This window comes from Mus musculus, chromosome 19 (genome assembly GCF_000001635.26).
Source record: "Mus musculus strain C57BL/6J chromosome 19, GRCm38.p6 C57BL/6J".
Classification (NCBI taxonomy): Eukaryota; Metazoa; Chordata; class Mammalia; order Rodentia; family Muridae; genus Mus; species Mus musculus.
In genome coordinates this window covers 5,473,553-5,489,270 of record NC_000085.6, presented here as the reverse complement: position 1 = coordinate 5,489,270, position 15,718 = coordinate 5,473,553, and the positions used below count along the sequence as shown (strand labels likewise).

The 15,718-nt window shown below is 54.2% G+C and overlaps 2 protein-coding genes across 15 annotated transcripts; one reads left to right on the top strand and one right to left on the bottom strand.

Annotated features, from left to right (window-relative positions):
• Positions 1-881: 881 nt before the first annotated feature.
• Positions 882-6,710, top strand: Mus81 (MUS81 structure-specific endonuclease subunit). Of its 6 annotated transcripts, none has more exons than XR_003952818.1 (16): positions 882-1,283; positions 1,380-1,509; positions 2,164-2,246; positions 2,683-2,784; positions 2,923-2,991; positions 3,157-3,242; positions 3,646-3,783; positions 3,918-4,013; positions 4,111-4,232; positions 4,315-4,412; positions 5,042-5,158; positions 5,246-5,341; positions 5,606-5,636; positions 5,713-5,816; positions 6,080-6,163; positions 6,242-6,435. XR_003952818.1 is itself a non-coding variant. In NM_027877.4 (16 exons), the coding sequence occupies exons 1-16, from the start codon at positions 1,149-1,151 to the stop codon at positions 6,306-6,308; spliced, it is 1,656 nt and encodes a 551-aa protein (NP_082153.3). In that variant the 5' UTR covers positions 892-1,148; the 3' UTR covers positions 6,309-6,710. The 6 variants fall into 6 exon arrangements, 1 of the variants encoding a protein (NP_082153.3); XR_003952819.1 differs by having other exon boundaries at positions 6,050-6,163; NR_153768.1 differs by having other exon boundaries at positions 892-1,283; positions 5,508-5,636; positions 6,050-6,163; positions 6,242-6,710.
• Positions 6,711-6,750: 40 nt separating this feature from the next.
• Positions 6,751-15,325, bottom strand: Efemp2 (epidermal growth factor-containing fibulin-like extracellular matrix protein 2). Of its 9 annotated transcripts, none has more exons than NM_001374680.1 (11): positions 14,876-15,325; positions 14,093-14,210; positions 13,815-13,863; positions 12,999-13,205; positions 11,587-11,709; positions 11,228-11,344; positions 10,951-11,070; positions 9,122-9,241; positions 8,911-9,037; positions 8,530-8,725; positions 6,751-7,710 (listed from the first exon to the last, which is right to left on the bottom strand). In NM_001374680.1, the coding sequence occupies exons 1-11, from the start codon at positions 14,902-14,904 to the stop codon at positions 7,549-7,551; spliced, it is 1,368 nt and encodes a 455-aa protein (NP_001361609.1). In that variant the 5' UTR covers positions 14,905-15,325; the 3' UTR covers positions 6,751-7,548. The 9 variants fall into 9 exon arrangements, 8 of the variants coding, with proteins under 8 accessions (NP_001361609.1, NP_067449.3, NP_001157824.1 ...); NM_021474.3 differs by lacking the exon at positions 14,876-15,325 and adding an exon at positions 14,497-14,581 and having other exon boundaries at positions 7,417-7,710; XR_001782605.1 differs by lacking the exon at positions 14,876-15,325 and adding an exon at positions 9,453-9,469 and having other exon boundaries at positions 7,418-7,710; positions 14,093-14,617.
• Between the last annotated feature and the right edge of the window lie 393 nt (positions 15,326-15,718).

The window sequence follows — 15,718 nt, the reverse complement described above, 5'->3', positions numbered from 1 at the left end:
GAGACTAGCAGTTTCCCAGAGCAACGGGGGGAGGGGCCACGCAGTTACCCTGGAGACGCACTCCTTCCGCCCCTGGTCGCGGGATGCCCTAGATGTCCTTATTAGGGCATAAGCCTCCAGAGGGCGTGCCCAGTCCAAGCGCCAGCTGCAGGCTCCTTATAAGGCTGCTTGAGGAAAGAGGCGGGTGCACAAAAGCTAGACTGAGAAGAGGGTCTGCGAATTGGGCTCCCGACGACTTCCGGAGTGACAGCGTGACAGCTGAAGACCGTGCGTTGTTCCAAACACTGAAGGGACCTCTATGTTCTATTGAGCCCTGTGTCCCTCAGCTTGAGACATCCCTGCCCCAGCAAGGTTCCCACCTTCATCCTCCCTGAGGCTCCTTCACTTTTAATGAGCCACAGAAGCGAAGTGTCTAACTAGCATCCCCGGGATCCAACCATGTGCCCACATTCGAACTCTCCACCTTCTAGGATACACCTCTTATTCCTCCTTGAAAGGGAGGAATTAAATACACATCTTCGCCATTCACCTAGCCTGAGTCTTCTGTGCACAAATATCCCCGACTTGGCACATTTCGAGATCTTTCTGCTTCTGCCTTAGCTTTATTTCATTCCTTGTACCCCTTTAAGATGTCCCTCCCACAAATATTCTTGGACTTGTGTCCGTCCCTCTCCTCCACTTTTCTTAAGCCCTCTTTTTCCCAGCCTCTTCTACGATAGTGAGCCTGAAATAGCCTTATGAGACCTTGAAGCAAGCCAAGTTCAGGTTTCTGAGTGTACCCCCACACCGGCCCTCCCAGTCACAGGGGGCGCTGTCCTCCTTTTTAACAGTCAGTACACAAAAAAAAAGAGTCTGCTCTCGAATTTTTGGGTGAGAGGAAAGGGTGGGTCAAAGCTCCATGGCCTGGGTGGGGCCTGTCCAAAAGGCTGGTGCCGGCGGGCGAATGGGGGCGGTTCTAAGGAAAGGCCGTGCAAACCGAGCTAGCCTCTTACTGCATAGTACATGGCGAAAGGAGGTCATTCCATGAGCTGGTGCCCTGCTAGGTTGGAGAGACCCTACCCTCAAACAAGTGTTCTTATACCAACTGAATTGTCGCGATCCTAGTCTCAGGGGTTTTTTGAGACTCTGAAGGAGCCAGTCTAGTTCTTATGGCGGAGCCGGTCCGCCTGGGCCGGAAGCGTCCGCTGCCCGTTTGCCCCAACCCGCTCTTCGTTCGTTGGCTGACCGAGTGGCGGGACGAGGCAGCCAGCAGGGGGCGCCACACGCGTTTCGTGTTTCAAAAGGTGAGTCCCAGCTGTTTCTGGTGACAGTGCTCTGGCAGAGTCAGGTGATCCGTGAATCCTAGTTTGATAAGCTCTCTTCTCCCTTGTGTTCGCCAGGCATTGCGCTCCCTCCAACGGTACCCGCTACCATTGCGCAGCGGGAAGGAAGCCAAGATACTCCAGCACTTCGGAGACAGGCTCTGCCGCATGCTGGACGAAAAGCTGAAGCAGCACCTAGCATCAGGCGGTGAGCACCTCAGGGAGTTGGTGTCTCCTAAATTTCTTAGGTGCAGGCTGTGTCTACTCTGGCTTCAAATTACCCCCTCACAACGTGGTTGCTGTTCGACCCACGACTAGTGATTGTTGATGCTCCCTAAGCCTCCTGGTTCTCAACGAACAGAGCTAGCCGCCTGAGATTGGTGGCATTGTGAAACAAGTCTGTAACCATTTAGGAGGTGGGGGTAGAAGACTCAGGCGTTCAAGAGCATTCTCAATTTCATAGTGAGTTCGAGGCTAGCCTGGGCTATCTGAGACTATCTCCAAAAAAAAAAAGTGACATGGGTAGGGCATGGTGATTTGTACTTTTAATCCCAACACCCAGAAGAAGCAGGGGCAAGAGAATCTTTGTGAGTTTGAGGTCAGCCAGGGCTTGACGCAGTGAGCCCCTGCTTCCAAACCAAAACCCCAATTCGGGGGAATCCAGCCCCTACTTCTGACCTCTTCTAGTATTGCATGCAAGTGATGCATAGACATACTCACAGGTGAAACACTCATACACATACAAGAAAACACAAAAACGTTTTAAAATATGACACTCAAATTCACACACTGAGCAACTCCATCTAAGCTCCTCCGGGCAGCCAGACTGTGTGCAGGACTAACTCTCTTCTGATCTCTATAGGTGACCATGCCCCCAGCTCACCATCTGGAAAGAAGGGAGCCAGCAAAGGGCCACCTGAGCAAGTCCAGGACTCTTCCATGCCAGTGAGGATTGGGAAAGGAAGTAGAAAGCTAAATGGGGGGAGGGGTCGTTGATTGTAGACTTCTTGGTTTGAGGGGTTGAACAGCCCTGGATCCAGCTCTTATTGATTGAGATTGGCTTGGGACAGTCTCTTACCCTCTTTGAGAGGCACCACCTTAAATCCTAAGTAGGATTATTGGGATCACGGTAGTCAGACTCCCAAAGAGAGCTGCCAAAAGATCCAGCCCAGGAAGTTGTGGGACGTGTACCATGTTACTGTTCTCCAGGGGTTGGGGCTGGGCCTGGGCCTGGGCCATACCCCCAACTTTTGCTCTGGCCACCATCACATTCCAGATTTACTAGGGCTTGTAGCCTCATCTCCCTCGCCAGGCCCATGGGGCCTGCTGAAACCTCAGCTGACAGGCATTGGAATTCAGCGAGCCCCTCTGTCTCTCTCAGGTTCCCACCCAGCCTCAAGCAGGAAGCACCAGTGTTGGCTATTGGCCAGCTCAGAACTCAGGTGCTCGAGAGATCCTGCTGCAACTCTACAGGGAGCACCTGGTGAGCAAGTCAGGCGCGTGGGTGGGGCAAAGCAGCAGGCTCACAGAAATATGCCTGGACAGCATGCAAACTGGCCACCGCATAGCAGGGGGAGGAGCGCTGGACCTGAACCTACGCTCACTTCAACCATTGTTTCAGAATTCTGATGGCCACAGCTTCCTAACCAAAGAGGAGCTGCTGCAGAAGTGTGCCCAGAAGACCCCCAGGGTGAGCATCTTCTGAGAGTGGGCAGGTAGATCCCATGGCAGCTCTCCCTCCATGGCAGGCACCCTTGGTATGCAGCCTGATCCAAATGTGGCATATGGCTAGGGGCCCGGGAAGTGTAGGCTTGGAGTATTAGGGACTCTCTGAGGGTCTCCATCCCTTTCACAGGTAGTGCCTGGAAGTTCGAAACCCTGGCCTGCCCTCCGGAGCCTCCTCCATAGGAACCTCATCCTTGGAACGCATCGGCCAGCCAGGTTGGGCGAGCAGCAGGGAGCACACAAGGCAGGGATGGGACACATGCAGGAATTAGGACATTCTTAGCCTCTCTCATGGCCCAGAAAATCTCACACCTGGTGCTACTGAGCCTGGGGATGGCCAGCCTGCCTGCTAAAGAGCCTGATATTGGAGATCTGGAAAGTATAATCCTCTGAGGGGAGGGAGGACGGTGTGGTGCTGAGTGAAGACAGGGGAAGGACTTGGGAGACACATCACAAAGCTGAGACACAACTAGGGAGGTCCTGAGGAAGTTGACCTGAGGGACAAGGACACAGAGGAGATGGAGAGCCACTGAACTTCTATCCAGGCTCACCTAATGGACAGAAAGAGAGCGTGCCAGGGATAAAGAAGACGGAACTTCATGTGTCCCTCACCTCCCAGGTATGCACTCACACCAGAGGGTCTGGAGCTGGCTCAGAAGCTGGCCGAGGCGGAAGGCCTGAGCACTCGGCACGCTGGCTTTAGGCCAGAGGAACATCACGGAGAGGACTCAGCAGTTCCAGAAGCCTTGTCAGAACCGTAAGAAAAAGAAATGGGGGCAGCCATACCTTTCTCCCTGAGACTAATAGCTGAACCAGTTGCCCCTGGGATTTAGGGGAACTACCCTGGCACTGAAGGTTCTGGCCTTATGCATAGCCTCCATTCCATTATAGTGGCACCACCGAGGGGGCCGTCCAGCAGAGACCACTGGAGCTAAGGCCTAGCGAGTACAGAGTGCTGTTGTGTGTGGACATTGGCGAAACCAGAGGGTAAGGAAATAGGGGAAACTGTAAAAACGACTTGAGGATGCTGGAATGTGGCGAGTGCTGGCTCACCCTGACTTGGCCTTCCTTCTTGAAATATCAGGGCAGGACACAGGCCAGAAATGCTCCGAGAGTTACAAAGGCTGCGTGTGCCCCACACCGTACGCAAGCTACACGTTGGAGACTTTGTGTGGGTGGCACAGGAGACCAGGCCCAGAGACCCAGGTAAAGGGTCTTGGATAGACAAGGGAGGCTGGCCTAGGTAGAGACAGGGAAGGCAGGAAAGCTCTTCTTGGTTTCTCCGCAGAAAGACCTGGGGAGCTGGTCCTGGACCACATTGTGGAACGCAAGCGGCTAGATGACCTATGCAGCAGCATCATTGACGGCCGCTTTCGGGAGCAGAAGGTGCCTTAGTCAGCCTGCCTCACTCCTTGCTTACCTCAACATAGAAAAGCTCCCGGGTGGCCTCAAAGCAGAGCCTCCAACCACACCCACTTGAAGCCCCTTTTAAGCCATGCAGGTGCACAGTTGAAAAACAAAGCTATTTCAGTTGGCTGGAGAAAATTAAAGAGCCCTTGAGTACCTAGCCCTAGAGATCTTATATAAACAAGAGGCAAACCTCTTAAGGTTAGAAATGCAGAGTCTATACCCAAGTCCCAGCAACAGGACTAACCCTAGGGGTCACAGAGCACAGTAGGCCAAGGGAGGTTTGGAGGAAGTATGATGTCCGGAGGTTCAGGGCTTTCCTACAGGACCAGAGCCTAGTGTGGTGTTGCTTTTAAGATATGAGAGGTGCCAGGCAATGGTGGCACATGCCTTTGATCCCAGCACTTGGGAGGCAGAGGCAGGGGGATTTCTGAGTTCCAGGACAGCCAGGGCTACACAGAGAACTATGTCTCAAAACAAGCAAAGGATGTGAGAGAGCCAGTAAAGATGAGGATCTGGGTCCCTTGCAGTGTTAATGTGTTACTGATGGCTAGCCTGGACACGTGGGCATTTGGGCCTAACCACACTGCTTCTACCTGCCTTCCTAGTTCCGCCTGAAGCGCTGTGGCCTGGGGCACCGGGTATACTTAGTGGAAGAACATGGGTCTGTCCACAACCTTAGCCTTCCCGAGAGCACCTTGCTGCAGGCTGTCACAAACACCCAGGTGAGCTGGGAGGACAGGACCAGGCTGGCAGATTTTACAGACCATGGCGCAGGCCAGGAGCTCCCTTCCTTGTGTCTTCTTCTCCAGGTCATTGATGGCTTTTTTGTGAAGCGAACCATGGATATTAAGGAGTCGGCTGGCTACCTGGCGCTTTTGACAAAGGGCCTGGAAAGACTGTACCAGGTGAGCAGATGCCTCTATCCAGAACTGGACCCTTGCCTGGTGTTTATTGCCCAAGCAAGGAAAGGTGGGGTCCTAGTTCTTCAGGCTTCCTACTGAGGCCTGGGAAAGGACTAGCTGGGGCTTAGTCTTCAGAGCCTACCCTGGCCTCAGTCCCCTCTTCCATCAGGGCCACACCCTACGCAGCCGCCCTTGGGGGGCCCCAGGGGCTGCTGAATCAGAAGCAAAGCCTTCCACAAACCCTCTCTGCTCACTCCTCACCTTCAGTGACTTCAATGCAGAAGCTGTCAAGAACAAGGTACCACCCCTGCCTCACCTCTGCTCGGGTGGCCTAGGCCAAGGTCACCCTTAACACAGGCCTACCCCAACCCCAGGCCCAGTCTGTGCGAGAAGTATTTGCCCGGCAGCTGATGCAGGTGCGTGGACTGAGTGGGGAGAAGGCAGCAGCCGTGGTGGATCGATACAGCACCCCTGCCAGGTACGCCCCAGAGAGCGGCTGAGGGCAGAGTTCACCACAACCAGTGCTCCTGGAGACTGAGCTTGGCTCTGCGTGGGCACCTTGGCAGGCTCTGTCCCAGCGTTTCCCAAGGAGGGAGGGAGGGGCTCTTAACACCAGAAACAGGAAATGTGTCGTGTTTAAGATTCCTCCACTCTAGGCTAGACCCCTCCTGCCTTACCTCTCATGTCCTCATGTCTCCTAATGCTTGCCAGATAATCAGCCTTTATATGCCCTACCCCCAGTCTCCTGGCTGCTTATGATGCCTGTGCCACCGCGAAGGAGCAGGAGATGCTCTTGAGCACCATCAAGTGTGGGCGTCTGCAGAGGTACGGGTAGTTATGATCTGGAGAGAAGACTGGGTCACCTGAGGCACCAGGCTGACCTCCTCCTGACCTGTCTTCCAGGAATCTGGGACCCGCTCTGAGCAGGACCCTGTACCAGTTGTACTGCAGCCACAGCCCTCTGAGCTGAGCTGTACCAGGAGACGCTCGCTCCCCAGCACCCATCTTCATCTCTACCAAGGCTGGCTAGCCTTTTAGCTGAGATCCCCTGGGCTTTAATAAAAATCTGGATGTGTGTGGTCTCGGCTGTTAAGGAAGCAATGCCAAGGTCCTTCTGAAATCTACAGGGGTTGGAAGACTACACTGCTGAGCCAACTGTTGTGTGTGGTGGTGCTAGCAGCGGAACCCAGAGCCTCACACCTACTAGGCAATTCCTCTTCCAAAAAGCAATGATCCGCAGCCCTGTACAGTGTCCTTACCCATTCCTAAAACCAGCTTGGCCTAAAACTTGCTCTGTAACCTAGTCTAGCCTAGAACTCCCAGTTTTTCTGGGTCTACCTTCCAAGACCTGAAATTAAAGGTGTGGGGCACCACACCATGGTTCTTTTTAAGGCAAGCTCCTGGGCTAAACATGGTTGTGCACACCCATGTTTAATAAGTACTTACATAGAGCCAGACCCTAAATATGGATGGCTGGATAATAGATAAACACTCCTTAGGGGCTGGGAATGCCCTGGTCAGAGAGATGGGGTCAATAAGGCACTGTATGTTTGAGTGTAATTAGATGGCCCCCGGTCAAAAAGTTTCTCAATCCAGCTGCCTCATTCTAGTGACTGGAGACCAGAGGCTTGTACAAGTGCAGAGCTTGGGGTAGAGCTAGGATGCTAACCCCAAACTCCTAGCACTGACCAGAACATGGTTCCTGGGCCCAGTATCAGCCAAGCTCTTGAGTGAGGACCTGAGGTACATACTCTTCAGAACTCCCTGCTCAGGCCTTTTTTTTTTTTTTTTTTTTTTCTTCCTCCTGAGACAGGGTTTCTCTGTGTAGCCCTGGCTGTCCTTGAACTCTGTAGATCAGGCTGGCCTCGAACTCAGAAATCCACCTGCCTCTGTCTCCCCTGAGTGCTGGGATTAAAGGTGTGCGCCACCACTGCCCACTGCTCAGGCTGATTCTGAAGAATGACCTTGGCTCTGAAACCTCAGCCTGACTGGAGAGGACCCCTTGTGTGGAACTCACCTGCCCCTCTCGCAGGCCAGCCCCTTCCCGGGCTGAGGTTACTCACCCACCTCAGCCAGGACTCCTTCTTTCTCCCTTTATTGTCCTTCACATCATAGTTCCTTTAAGCAGAACGGTCATCCCTAGGCCCCCGGGGCTGCTTAAGCTATGGGAGGGGGAAGGGGGCCCCCACATGGCCCTTCCCTGAGGGTCTTCAGAAGGTATAGGCTCCCACAAAGACCGTGAGTCTCAGTACAGAGCTGGCCCGGTAGCTCATAAGGGAATTCATGGTGACCATCTCCAGGTCCAGCACGTACTCCCGGGGTCCCGTCACTGGCCTGGCGAGGACCAGCATGGCGCTGACATTGTTGATTTGCTGCAGGGTACAGTGGACAGTAGAACATAGAGATGGTGTTAGCCTAGGAGCCAGGACCCTCCCCCAGCATCAGCCGGCTTCCCGTGGCCTGAAGTCAGGAAAGTCTGACAAGGCCCCTGCTCAAGTCCTTCCCTGGCTCTAACCTGTAGACCTTTTTCTCCCTCAGTATCTGAGACCCTGCCACTTGCTCTCCTCGGCAACTCCTTCCTGCCCCCTAGTCGCCTCGACTTTCCCTCCATCATGACCTCCTGATGACTCAAAGTTTGGGGATAATGGGACTTTGGTGCCCGAGAGGCGTCCCACTTCCCTCTAGAGTACTCAGTTCTCGCTCTGACACTGATGCTGAGCAAGAACTGAGGGCCTAAGAATAGAGGAATGTTCTGCCATGGAGCTGGGAGGTCAGCCCCAAAGCGATTTTGAAAGAAGTTTTGATGCCAAACATCTCAGTGCCTAAGGCAGCTTAAGGACCCACGTGCAAGAGCCCTCACACCTGCGCCAGCATCCCTACTGCCTTCCCTTTGCCAGCAGACTGGAGTCTCTGATCCCAGCTCTGCAGAAACTACATTTCTTGTTTTATGTATAAGGAAGTCAAAGCCAGGCAGGAGAAAGCAGTACTGGGAGTAAGACCCCACTAACCGACTGTTCCTTAGAACTGCCTGTAGCGTGCTTACTAGGAGACAACTCTGACTTCTGACACGGCCCCTGCTTCCTAGGACAGGGCTTTGGGAGCAGAGGCAGGGCAGCTCCCACTTACATGACTTCAGACCTCCTATTTTAGATTACTTGAGTCAGTTGAGTGTGGGTAAAGAAGCACCTTACCCTAATGTAGAAGTCCCCCTGTGTGTTTCCAGAACGGATCTGAAAGGCATTGTAGGCACCAGGGTAGACAGAGGTTGCCTGGATCTGAAACACGTCAGCAGGCACACTTCGCTCTGAGGTGATGCTCATGTAGCGGTGCACAATGGATGAAGGCTGCTCTCGACAAAGGGGATTGGAGGCAGGGCAGAGGCAGCGGCTAGAGACCCCAAGATGGGACAGGAATGAGGGCTGGGCCCATTTCCCAAATACCCACCTCCTAAAGAGGAAAGCCCGAGCATAAAAGACCAATGAGACATTATGAGTCCTCACCAACCCGATTAAACCAGTAGGCCCCACAGACCTCTGGAGTTACCACAGCAAACTGCCATCAGGTTGACTCACTTGTCTGACACTTGGACATAGGGCTCCACACAACGGTTGGTGTCCACACAGCGGTAACCCCCATGGAAGTTGACACAGGTTTGGGCCTCAGAACATTGGTGTGCACCTGTTTCACACTCGTCAATATCTGTGCCAAGGGAGGTGGAGTTGGACTCTAGGACTCACAGTAAGCTCCCAGCCGCTCAACTCCTGCCCACCCAAGCACCTGTACCTTGGCAGAGCCTTGTAGCCAGCAGCTGGTAGCCTTGTGGGCAGTGACAGGAGAATCGGCCTGGCTCGTTGACACAGCGGTACTGGCAGAGGTAACTGGAGTAGCCGCACTCATCGATATCTGAGGGAGGGCGGGGATGAGGACCCTGGGCCAAGGGGAGGCCTCACAACTGAGTCCCACAGACCTTGACCAAGAGAGAGGGAGCCCAGCACCCCCATAAGGATGGATGTGGGAAGAGAGAAGGAAAGAAGGAGACCCACAGTGCTCAAGGGGGGCTCAGGTTTCAGAGGAAGGTTGGGGGCTGGGGATAACTCAGTGGTAGAGTACTTGCCTAACACGCTTGAAGCTCTAGGTTCCATCCCAGCAAGGAAAGGGAGAGGAAAAAGAAAAGAAAAAGAATAGAAAGGTTTGAAGCTTGGCATGGTGCTATATGTCTATAATCCCAGCATTTGGGAGGTAGAGGCAGGTGGATTATACCAAGTTAAAGGCCAGCCTGGTCCACATAGGAAGCCAAGCCAGGATTATATCAAGATCAAGGCCAGCCAGGGCTACATAACAAGACCATGCCTTGAAAAACAAACAGTGGGGTGTTTGATCCCAACATCTGGGAGGCAGAGGCAGAAGCAGGCAGATCGGTTTGAGGCAGCCTGGTCTACTACATAAGAGACTGCAGGCCAGCCAGGGCTACACAGTGAGACCCTGTCTTACAACAAGGAATCTTCCAGCATGCGGAGCACCTCTCTTCCCCAGGACTTTAAGACTTAACAAAGCATTCGCCTAACATAGTGGCCTGTGCCTTTGATTCTAGCACTACCCAACAGATCTCTGTAGACTAGCCTGGTCTACACAGAGAGCTTTATAACAGCCGGGGTTACATAGACTCTGTCTTAAAAAGCAGCAAGAATCTAGAGGCTTGGGCCTAAGTCCTACTAACCCATTTTAGAAAGGGTCCACATTGTGCCAGTCAAATGAGCAGGTGCCCCAAGGGGATAGCCGCTCTGTTCTTTTCAAGTCTTGCAATATGCGGTCAGAATGCCCAGACTTGGGCTAAGTGTGTGCCCCCCACCCTACCCCGAGCAGCATCCTATCTCTTTGCTTTTGTTCCTTTCACACAGCCGAACACCAATGATCCTGTGCTTCCCGGTAAAGCATAAAGTAAATGAGGGCATGCCAGGTAACACAGTGAGACGCCTGGGCTCACACCCCAGCCCGGCTCATCTTTCCCCTCTGAACTTGGACAGTCATGTCAATCTCAGTAAGTGGAAAGATGAAAGTCAGTACTTTCTCTGACCTCTCTGCTTGCTTTCCACAGTTCTGCCAACCTGGAGGAATATTAATGTCCTGTTTTACAAAAGTCAATCATCCCTGGCCAGACTAAATGAGACTGAAAATTTTAAGTGATAAACAAATGGTGCTTCCCACTATTTCTGCCTGAGACTTGATGAAGCCTGTTATCACTGCCCCTAATACTCAAATAACCTGTCTGCAGTAGACATGTGCCCAGAAAGAAGAGAAAACTTTCCCCAGTGTAGGATTCCAATGCAAGTCAACTCAACTTTCAGGAAGACTGGCACCTCCATCTTCTCTGTCTCTCTGGCAAGCTTCAGAAGCCCCTAGCATAGCATCCCCTCAAGCTGGGAGTGCCAAACGACAAGCTCAAGACGGAGCTTAGGGAGGCCTGTGAGTGCAAGGAGACGTGCGGAAGCCCCAAGCAAATGACCATGCGCCTGGAGTTGCTCCAATATGTTGCAAGTGCTAAGGGAGGCGGCAGAGGGGGGGGAGGCGGGGGGGGGGGGGATGCTGTATCCAGTAGCACAAGTGACTCTCACCGCTGCAGGAGAAGCCATCCCGGTGCAGCTCATAGCCCTGGTTACAGCGACACAGGAAGGTCCCATAGGAGTTGAAGCAGCGCTGCTCACATGGGGCTCCCATGTCACACTCATTCACATCTGAGGGTGCGAGGACAAACAGGAGGGTGAGAGCAGTGTCACGCCCAGACCCCCCCAAACACACACACACACTCAACTTGGGCTCAAGAAGAAGATCCTGCCCCCACGTCACACATCTCCACCCAGGATCCCAGAACCTTGTCTGGCACAGCCTCACCCACACAAGAGCGGTTGTTAGGTCCCAACTGGAAGCCTGGCTCACACTGGCATCGAAAAGAGCCCGGCAGGTTCACACATCGATGCTGGCAATAGCGGTAACGACACTCATCTATGTCTGAGATGGAGGTGGGGGAGGGAAAGTAGAACACAGGCCAGGTGGGGCCTGAGTTGGCTCACCTCGGCAACCACCCCTGCCCGCCCTCGTCAGCGAGCTGGGCTGAGTCACCCACATTTAATCTTCCGTGTCTAGTGACAGGAGTGCACTAGTAGCAGAGGACTGGGGTGAGGTAAGGCATCAGACCAGGAGCCAGACCAAGGTCACAGAACAAGAACCTAGCAGAGCCACTCAGAACTCACCCACACATTCGGGTCCAATTTTTCGGTAACCATCAGGGCAGGTGCACTGGTAGGAGCCAGGAAGGTTATGGCAGTCCTGACTAGGGCGACAGTCATGCAAAGCCTGGGTACACTCGTCCACATCTGTGAGAGACAGCATTCAGCCTTCGCCTGGAGGCCCCCATATGCTCCTGACCACGTGAGGGATCTCAATTCGGGAGGAGGCGGACTGCCCTAGACTCCATTCACATGGGCACGTGGGTGGTTGGCACTAAATCATGGATGTGTAATTCAGATCATCCCAATAGTACAAAAAAAAAAAAAAAAAAAGAGTCCACCAAGGAGTCACTAGGAGAAGTACCCACTAGGAGAGCATATTAAAATAAGGCCTTGTGGGGTCTGGTGGCACACACCTTTAACTCCACCACTGGGGGAGGACGTGGGGGGCAGAGGCAAGAGGATCTCTGTGGGTTCCAAGCTAGTTGTAGCTAGAGCTACAGAATGAGACACTGTCTTAAAAATAAATAAATACACAAACAAACAAAACCTTGTCCATTTACACCCCTCAGCTGACTCTAGGGCCAGGATCTTTCCTCCTCCAAGGCCAATGGTTCCCAAGGCTGACTCCAGATCAAAAAGCTGCCAGAGGCTGCGAGCAGAGCTCCTGTGTCTGTACAGGAAATGAGGGGCTGCCAGGGCCTTCCTGGGCCTGCAGACCATGCTAAGCCTGCAGTAGATGACGACTTGGATCTGTCTCTGAGGAGCCAGGGGGAAGAGGAGCATGAGGCCTGGGGATTTTATAGGGAACATTACTTTTACTAATTAATTAATTAATTAGCTCCCTTTTTGAGATAAGAGCTCACCCAGCTCAGGTCGTCCTCAGTCAAAGCCCTTACGGTTGAGGGTGCCCTTTACCTTCAGGTCTTCCTGCTCACATCTCCCCACTGGTGGGACTACAAGTGTCTGCTACCACACAGACCACAACTAGCTTGGAACCCACAGAGATCCTCTTGTTTTTGTGATGGTGGGGATCAAATCCAGAAACTGTCTCAAAATCGCCCCCAAAAGAAAACAAAAAAATAAATAAAAAACAAAAACAACAACAACAAAAACTAGGGAGGACCAAAAAGTGCTACTAGAAGATGAAAACAAACAAGAATGACATGTGCCAGGAGATGATACCATGATGGAACGCATTACTTTGTACAGTAAATACAAAATTAGTTTAAAAATTAAAAAAAAAAAAAGTCAGGAATGGTAACACACGCCTATAATCCCAGCACTCGGGAGGCAGAGGCAGGCAGATTTCTGAGTTCGAGGCCAGCCTGGTCTATGAGTTCCAGGACAGCCAGGGCTCCACAGAGAAACCCTGTCTCGGGGAAAAAACTCATAAACCGCGTGGAAGCCCAGACACCCGATCAGCCCTTGCTTACCCACACAGCTCTCCTGTTCATCAGGCTCGTAGCCCTGCGGGCAAGGGTTTGGTTGTTGAGCATGGGCCGCTGGCGGTGGAGGTCCTTCACCATGGAGATCACTGATGACGGCAGCAGAGCGAGGCAGACACAAATAACCCCCGTAGTGGTTGATGCATTTCATCTCACCCTTGCAAGCCTCCGGGATGGTCAGGCACTCGTTGACATCTGCAGAGAGGGGCCTGCTGGGCACAGCCAGTCACCTGGGCTGGCCCTGGAGGTAGTGGGAGGCAGATGCCCAACTTGGCCTTCTCTAAGCTGAGCAACAGAGCAAGACTTTCTCTCTGCTAGGCAAACTAAGGCTGCTGACCCAGAAGCCCTGCCAGGGATTGGCAGGACTGGGAGTGGGGCCCCCTGTTTCACACTGGTATCTCCATTCTCCTGCCTCCTCAAATCCCTGCCTCTACCTTTGCCCAAGAGAAATTTTGCGGGCCTGCCGACCCACGGGGCATGCACGGCTCTCCCAGGCTGCATTGGGATAAAGAGCTGGGCTAGGCAGGTACAGTGCAGTCCAGGGAAGGTGTGCGTATTTCCTTCTCTCTGGGCAATAGCCAGGTGCTCCCTTCCCTCCTGCAGGATAGAGGCCGTTTGTCCAGCTTCTTGAAGGGGCAGGGCTCCTAACTGAGTGGCACAAGGGAAGCATGGCTGGCTACCAAGCTGGACAGGGAAAAGGGCCATCAAGTTCCTGCAGCAGCTCTGGGAGGTAAGGTATCCCTGGGAAACAACAACCCCCTTCCCAGTTCCTGAAGATGGCTAGTACCCCAGACAGAGACTCACCCCGGCAGTGCTGGCTGTCTGCATCCCACTCATAGCCATCTGTGCATTCCTGGAAGGGAACCCGATGTGGCCAGTGACCACCCTGGCTGTCTCCACCAACTAGCCAGGCCAAGACCAGGGCCAGAGTTCAGAGTCATGCTCGGGTCAGCTCCACACAATGGCCTCCAGCTTTCCACCAACCAAGCCGGGGAGAATCTTGCCCAGAAGCAGCCTCCCCAGGATCCTGATCTCACTGTCCTTCCCATCCCATCCCAAGCTGGTGACCCCACGGTCCCCACCGTGTAGCTGTCCGGCTCCTCGGGATCCTGTGGGGACGCTGCTCCCAAGAGCAACAGCAGAAACGCCCAGAGCAGCAAAGACCCGGGGAGGCAGGAGGCAAAAGGGAGCATCCTGAGGCTGGGAGGTGGTGGGCAGAAGTCAGGGGTTTCTGCCACAGCACCCCCCATTCCCTCTATCTGGAAGGGGAGCCTGGGTCCCAGCTGTCTCGTCTCAGGACTGTGCTGAGGCTGGAACCTTCCAGGGCTGGGGACAGAATCCTTTCGCAGGCCTATGGCCCAGGCCCGCAATCCCGGACCGCCCCGCCCCCGCCCCGCGAGTCGTGAAGCGCAGGCCTCCCCGCTCCGCGCAGCACCGACTCGGCCGCCAAACGGCCCGCGCCCTCCCTCCGCTGGAGGCCACTCACGCGTCGACTCCAGCAGTGCCTGCGGGCGGGCGGACGGACGGACGGACCGCGCAGCTCACTGGACGCGCGGCCCCAGGAAGCGCCCCCCGCCCGCCCGCCGGCCGCGGCCCACCCCGGCGCCTCCGCCCGCCCTTCGGCGGATTCCTGAGCCCGCGCCAGGGGGAGGGACCCCGACCCCCCGGCTTCTCCGCCCCGGCCGGCCACAGGCCCCCACCCGGTCCCCCGCGGCGCTGCCTGGAGTCGCCTGCGGACGCCCAGCCAGAGTTTCCCAAAGTTTGGATCCTTAGGCCACTGACCTTGATGCTTGGCCCCCAAACTCACCTAAGGACCCCGGGCCTTCACTCAAAATGTTATTCTGCCCACCTAGACCCTATCTAACCTGTGCCTCCGGAATCCCATGCTGTGCATTCGCACCTCCGTGTAACCCGATTCTGCGCCTCCCAGAACCTACTAGGCATTTAATCCTCAGAGCTTCAAATTCTACTCCTTTCAGAATTTTATCCAGTGTTAAACCATCATCACTTAGATGATCCTAAAACTTCATCCAAGGTTTCCAGACCCTCGTCCAACTTAATTAATTGTCCAAATTAATTGTCCAATTCCCTCTGCATCCACATCCACGGCCTCCAGGTGGTCTCTTTACTTGGGGTACTGCTTCCCCAAGCCGTGCCAGCGCAAAACTACAGTAGTATGGGGGAGAGGGCAGCAGTATTCTTGGCTCGAAATGAATGGAAGCCCCTGGGAAGGCGGGCAAGCTTGAACTTGGGCGCGGAGGACACTAGGGCCCAGTGCCAGCCCTTTCCCGAGCCTCTTCCCATCCAAGTCCCCCACCCAGTTTCCGCCTCCGCCCCCAGCGGAGATCATGCCTTGGAGGCGGAGTCTGGGTGCCTCCAGCGCCCAGGAAGGGGTGAATGGGCGGGACTTCGCGTTGCCCACGTCTCAAGGCGGGCCTAGACGGGAAAGGGTTGCGTGTCCAGGGTTCCCGTGCCTGGCCCAGACCGCTAGCGGCAATAACCAGGTCTTCCTTAACTTTCCCTTACCCAACCTCTTTCCATCTTGTTTGTTTGTTTGTTTTTGTTTTGTCATTTTGAGACAGGGTCTCACATTGTGTAACTCTGACTGTTCTGGAACTCACTAAGTAGATGAGGCCTCGAACTCACAAAGATCCGCCTGTTTCTGCCTCCTAGGCTCTGGGATGAAAGGTGTACACTACCATGCTCCG

Coding starts and splice junctions, on each gene's coding strand:
- Efemp2 (NM_001164352.1), bottom strand. CDS start 14,260: ATGGGGGGTGCTGTGGCAGAAACCCCTGACTTCTGCCCACCACCTCCC. Junction 13,864..14,092: donor AGGAGCCGGACAGCTACACG/GTGGGGACCGTG, acceptor GTTCCCTTCCAG/GAATGCACAGATGGCTATGA. Junction 9,038..9,121: donor GGCTACAAGGCTCTGCCAAG/GTACAGGTGCTT, acceptor CCCTTGGCACAG/ATATTGACGAGTGTGAAACA.
- Mus81 (NM_027877.4), top strand. CDS start 1,149: ATGGCGGAGCCGGTCCGCCTGGGCCGGAAGCGTCCGCTGCCCGTTTGC. Junction 4,413..5,041: donor GCCGCTTTCGGGAGCAGAAG/GTGCCTTAGTCA, acceptor CTGCCTTCCTAG/TTCCGCCTGAAGCGCTGTGG. Junction 5,817..6,079: donor CGATACAGCACCCCTGCCAG/GTACGCCCCAGA, acceptor CCCTACCCCCAG/TCTCCTGGCTGCTTATGATG.